Below are 6414 nucleotides of genomic sequence, written 5' to 3' on the forward strand. Positions count from 1 at the left end.
AGGGAATCTAGCTAACTAATTAGAAAATTTGTACATTATACATTTTTGTGTAAAATGAAAAAAATATCTTTTGGCGGAGAATATAGATCCACAGAAAGTTAGTGTTCCGTGGTAGTTGTGTAGGGTATCATGTGGTCGCCCCGTACGACTATACTGTTCCGCTCACTGATTTTCTATATATATGTATATATAAGTCCGCCTTCCAGAACCCTTTATATCAAATTACTGCCACATGGTTGGGGAAATGTGGCTTAGGTCTTCAAAATACCGAAAATGTGGCTTAGGTCTTCAAAATACCGAAAACCGGATGGTACGGTTCTATTGGAGCTATCCTAAACCGTAAACTGACAAAACGTGTCAAAATCCCACTATAACATTAACGGATATACCCCATTTGAAATACCAACCATCCTAGGAGTACTAATAATATCTGTGCAAAATTTCAGAACTTTATCTCAAATATTGCGATCTCAACAAATGCACATACATACATCGACAAAGGATTTTATTGTGATCAATTATATACAGTTGCGAAGAATGCAATAGTACCAGCAAGTAACCTAATAATTTTCTTATAAAAAATCCATTAAAATGGAGGAACGTTTTATGGACAGATGGTGCCTGTATGGGAAAAAAGGTTCTCGAGAATATGTCAGACGACCACCGAATGCAGAAATTAAAAAGAGTTGATAACCTTTGCAAGTATTGCTTGTAAGTGTGGTGCTATTTTATTTTACGCAGCTGTATATACGTTATGTACCCCGTTGAATATTTCTATATGTTGCAAACGGAACGACAAATTTAATATACACTCCACCTTATGGTGGAGAGTATAAAAATGTGTGGTCATCGATCTTTGGAGTGGAAAAAAGTGTTTCGTTTCTTGGTTTTAAGCGCATAAAGTTATTATATTGTCACAGCTATTTGCGATCAGGTCAGCAGCAGGAACAAGGTTCTCAAGTCACTAGCCGGCAGCACTTGGGGAACTGAAAAATAAATCTTGTTAACAACATACACAGCAATAGATCGGTCGGTGGTAAACTATGCGGTTCAAAACAATAGAGTGAATACAATCATTGGAGATCACCAGCCTACGATATCAGCAGAAGAGCAACAGCTACCACGACGAACCAGAGGGATTTTAGCACAACTGAGATCTGGATTTTGTAGCCGACTCAATTCATATTGGGCTCGAATTGATGGCACGGTGAACAATAATATCTGGGCTACACCTCTTCTTTACTTTGGACACAACCGATACAGGTCGCAGAATTTGAGAGCTGCCATTGTCATGGTACATAATGACTCGATTTTTCTCCTTTCATTTGCGAAATTATCCGAACACTTCTGGCAAACAACTTGTGCTGCACCACTCATAATTGGCCACCCTATATTTTTCAAACAAATCCTCAGCAACTGACCAGTTTCCCCAATTAAAGTTTGTTTGCTTGTCTTCGAAGGTCCATTTGGTCGATTGCCTTTTTTCGAGTTCAAATGCCTAAATAAGTGATTCCTAATTTTTTTTTATTTCGTTGCACTAATCGAAAGGATCACTACTAAAAATTATTAATATTGGCTCATAGAGGAGCAGATATATTTTTGAAAGGGTTTAGATCTTTTATTTTGTTCCCTCTAGTTCATGGTGACAGGCCGTCCGTACCTAACGACGTTCTGAAGTAAATAAACCTTTCATATTTATAGATTTAGACATTTGCTTCATATGAAATACATTTCCAATGGTGAGACGCATCGGCCCATATTTGGACTTGAAATCGGACACATTACCTTTACAACCCTTCAAAATGTTAACGCTTTGTGGGGGAGGTACCAAAAGGAGTGGACCGATTGACCCAATCTCCAAACTTCATGTAGGTTGTGTAAAAACATTATGATGTTCCGTTCGTTTCATACGAATTTTTTACCGATAAGACTCATCCTCAAACACTATAAAGGATGGGTTGAATTATCAGGTTGGGCAAACTTTGGCCCAAATCGAACAGCTTTTTCTCATGATAATATAAAATATATAAATATAAATAATATTAAATTCATTTTCAGCAAAATGTTGACCATTTTATGGGGGAGGTATCAGAAGGAGTGGACCGATATATCCCTTTTCGAGCTTTATTTATGTTTGGAAAAAAAAATTATGTGCAAAAAATCATTTTACAACCGATTACTCACTTCGAGAGTTATCTTGCACATCTGCCAGCCATACAGACTTTTTTTAATCCACTTCAAATTGTCTGAAACAGATTTGGTCTAATGATCATGTGACCTAAACCTGATATTTCGATGAGGGGCATTTTTGTCATAGCAACGTGTACATAACTGCTGAAAACAGCAATTTCACATGCAGACCTCGAATTATAGATTTTGATATACATCTGTATAAGTTCCATTGTTCTCAATAAATCGGGTTCAAGAACCACTCACATTTTCTATAATTGGGTCACGTGCTCCGACGAACCGACTCGCACTAGTCCAGTTATAAATTCACTTAAAAAATACAACAATACACCTGCCTCTACCTAAATAAATCTATAATTATCTAAATATATGTAGACAAAATGGGGTAAATAGTTCAATAAAAACACCTCTATGGCGATCAATATAAATATATATGTGATGCGGAATGTATACCGCTTATTAAATTAATCTAACACCACTAAACATTAAATTAACACGTTTTTATACCCTTCACCACAGTGTTGTACAGGGTATTATGTCTTTGTGCATATGTTTGTAACAGGCAAAAATAAGCGAGATATACCCATGGTTCCTTTTGAGAGTATGTATAGAATCACACTGAGTCGATTTATGCATGGCCGTCTGTCCGTCCGTCCGTCCATGTATTTTTGTTAACAAAGTACAGGTCGCATTTATGATCCGATTTGGATGAAATTTGCACAGGTCACTTAATTGGCCCCATTGAAAATGGGAAAAATCGGTTCAGATTTAGATATAGCTCCCATATATATTTTCGTCCGATTTATGGTAAATGGTGCACCAAAGTTCCTATATATCTTTCGATTTGCACGAAATTTGTCACAGCGTAATGAATTAGGTCTAGAATGATGTGTGTTAAGTTTACTGAAAATCGGTTCAGATTTAGATATAGCTCCCATATATATCTTCGTCCGATTTATGGTAAATGGTGTACCAAAGTCCCTATATATCTTTCGATTTGCACGAAATTTGTCACAGCGTAATGAATTAGGTCTAGAATGATGTGTGTTAAGTTTCGAGAAAATCGGTTCAGATTTAGATATAGCTCCCATATATATTTTCGTCCGATTTGTGGTAAATGGTGCACCAAAGTTCCTATATATCTTTCGATTTGCACGAAATTTGTCACAGCGTAATGAATTAGGTCTAGAATGATGTGTGTTAAGTTTCGAGAAAATCGGTTCAGATTTATACATAGCTCCTATACATATTTTCGCCCGATCTAAGGTAAATGGGGCACTAAAGTTCCTATATATCGTTCAATTTGCACGAAATTTGGCATAGAGTACTGAATTAGGTCCAGAATGACTTGTGCCAGATTTAGATATAGCTTCAATATATATTTTCGACCGATTTAACTTAAACTGTGCACTAAAGACCCAAAGATTGTCCGATCGCCACACAATGTACTGTTACTATAACCTTTCGTGTGTCAAGTTTTCTTGAAATTGGTTCAGATTTACATATAGCTTCTATATATACTTTCTTCCGATTTTAAGTAAATGGTGCCCCATAAAGGTCCATAGCTAAGCAGATTGGCAAGTTCCCTTGAAATCGGTTCAGATTTAGATATAGCATAGTTTCCATATATAGTTTCGACCTATTCATGTTTATTGCACACCAAATAATAAAAGGGTACCTGATTGATATTACATTTGAAAACAGAGACGCATGCCAAATAGCGTGTGTAAGGTTTGCTTTAAATATATATACAAAATTTAGAATAGGTTGGAGAATGGCATGTGTTGGTATCGATGTTAGTCGGTTTACCTATAGATAAAGATCGCACATTTAGTTCGTTTCTTCGAAAATATGACGTGTGTCAGGATACATATGTAGAATATACACAAAGTGGTGAAGGGTATCATATAATCGGCCCGGTCCGACTTTACTACATTCCTTACTGGTTTTATTTTTCATTTGGAAAAATAACTCTATAAAATGCATTATGGTCCGAACATTGTTTAGTCATAACCTTCTAACAGCATTGAACAGTAGCTGACAAATCAAACGAGGAAATGAATCAACCGGCCTTATATCACAAATCTCATCGTGCTCTCAAAGCCGATATTGGAGAAATTATTGAAAAATATTCAAAGAAACTACAGTGGCGTAAAGATGGCAAAGATTCTCTGTTAGATGTTGGTTCGGGTCCTGGTGATGTCTTTATGGAATATATTCTACCCATAATGCCTAAGGGATTTTCAAGGGCAGTTTGTTCGGATATATCGGAGGATATGACTGATTTTGCCAAGGCTTATTATTCGAATTGTGATGAAAGATGTGAATTTCGGGTGTTGGATATAACCACAAAGAGAAGTATGTCTAAGGATCTTCTTGGACAATTTGATCATGTAATATCGGCATTGTGTCTGCACTGGGTTCAGGATTTGAAGTATGTGAAAACAATTTATTAATATTTTTTTATTTTATAAAGACATTCATTTTTTTGAACTTACAGTTTGGCCTTGCAAAATATTTCGAATTTATTGTGTGCGGAAGGTGGTGATTGTCTCTTGATTTTTATGTCAACCCACAACATTTTCGATGCTTATCATTATACTAGCCGCTTTTCACGTTGGTCGGAATATATGAAAGATTCAAATCGTTGCATTTCACCTTTGCAATATTCGAATGATCCGAAGGCGGATTTCAGGCAGTTGATGGAAGAGAATGGATTTTGTGATATTTCCATTGATATTAAATCGAGAATATTCGATTATGGGAATATGGAGAATTTGAAAGGTAGGTTTCAAGATTTTTCTTTTAGAGGTTACGAAGATGCTATAAAATTCTTCTATATCCAAATGATTGTTTTTATTTTATAATTTTTGTTTTATTTTTAGAAAATGTAAAATCTGTTTGTGGTACCTTGGAGCATATCCCCATTTCATGTCATTCGGAATTTCTAAATGATTTTGTATCAGTAATGGTGGAATATGCAAAAACGGCCAGTAGTAATAATTCGAATTCTAAATATGTAATGAAATATGATTTAATTATTGCGTATGGTCGAAAGCCATCAGCTGAAAATAATAAAAAAATCCAACAGTAAGTAAAAATACATTAATCGGACGGGTCACTATTGACGTCGAAACACTAATGTTGCATGGGTCTATATAGGTTTGCTGCTCGGAGACCTTTGGTCCATTGAAATGGGAGAAGAGAGAAAATAGAAGATTGAAACCAGTAAGGAAAGTAGTAAAGTCGGACTGGGCCGACTATATGATACCCTTCACCACATTGGGGATATTAACGTAAATGGGACACATCATTCCGGACACAATTCAGTACGATATGCCAAATTTCGTGCAAATCCAAGGATATATAGGGAGTTTGCAGACCGATTTACCTTAAATCGGACGAAAATATATATGGGAGCTATATCTAAATATGGACCGATTTTCACGAAACTTAGCACACCTCATTCTGTACCTAAGTCAGTACTCTATGCCAAATTTCGCTCAAATCGAATGATATATAGGGACTTTGGGGCACCATTTTTCTTGGCACAAATCTTTCTGGACCTAATTTAGTACTCCGTGCCATATTTCGTGCAAATCGAAGGATAAAGAGGGACTTTGGTGCCCCATTTACCTTAAATCGGACGAAAATATATACGGGAGCTATATCTAAATATGGACCGATTTTTACCAATTTCAATAGGGTTTTTACCTTCACCACAGTGTGGTGAAGGGTATAAAAATAGGTTTCGCCTTTCGTATCATATTCGTTAGAGGCATATTTTTAATCGTATCATACAAAATTTTTGAAATCTTTTGGAAAATTCCCTCAAAATATTTAAAACCTTCTGACTATTTAAGCCGATAGAAAAGTTTCCTTATCGTTAAGGAATTAAAGCTCTTAAAATCGCACCATAAAACTCTGGAGTTGCTTGGAGGTACTTTGAGTCAATTTTTGCCGAAATTCTATTAATGTTCAAAATGCAACATTTTGTTTGTTTGGCCACTGTAATACTTCGTAATGCCCTAGTCGCATTTTGTAGTAGAAAAATGTCAGGGCATAATTAAAGATAGATCTCATATATTAATCGCGAAGGTTTTTTTTGACAATTGGAAGGTTTCGTTTTCGAATTTTTGTTTTGGTTCCTCAGGTGGAGTCTTTAAACGATCTGACCAAGTCAAACATAACATACATTCGGAAATGTAATATTTCGAATTAATA

The 6414-nt window shown here is 35.8% G+C and overlaps 1 protein-coding gene across 1 annotated transcript; it reads left to right on the forward strand.

Moving 5' to 3' along the window:
- Positions 1–4247: 4247 nt before the first annotated feature.
- LOC133336904 (juvenile hormone acid O-methyltransferase-like) lies at positions 4248–5280 on the forward strand (the record flags this gene model as incomplete). The annotated part of the gene is made up of 3 exons (XM_061545175.1): positions 4248–4624; positions 4691–4974; positions 5076–5280. Coding segments are annotated over exons 1-3 (866 nt in total), but the record flags the coding sequence as incomplete, so codon positions are not given.
- Between the last annotated feature and the right edge of the window lie 1134 nt (positions 5281–6414).

Source organism: Musca vetustissima, unplaced genomic scaffold (genome assembly GCF_032173495.1).
Source record: "Musca vetustissima isolate MV318-11 ecotype Yass unplaced genomic scaffold, APGP_CSIRO_Mvet_v1 utg281394, whole genome shotgun sequence".
Lineage (NCBI taxonomy): Eukaryota > Metazoa > Arthropoda > Insecta > Diptera > Muscidae > Musca > Musca vetustissima.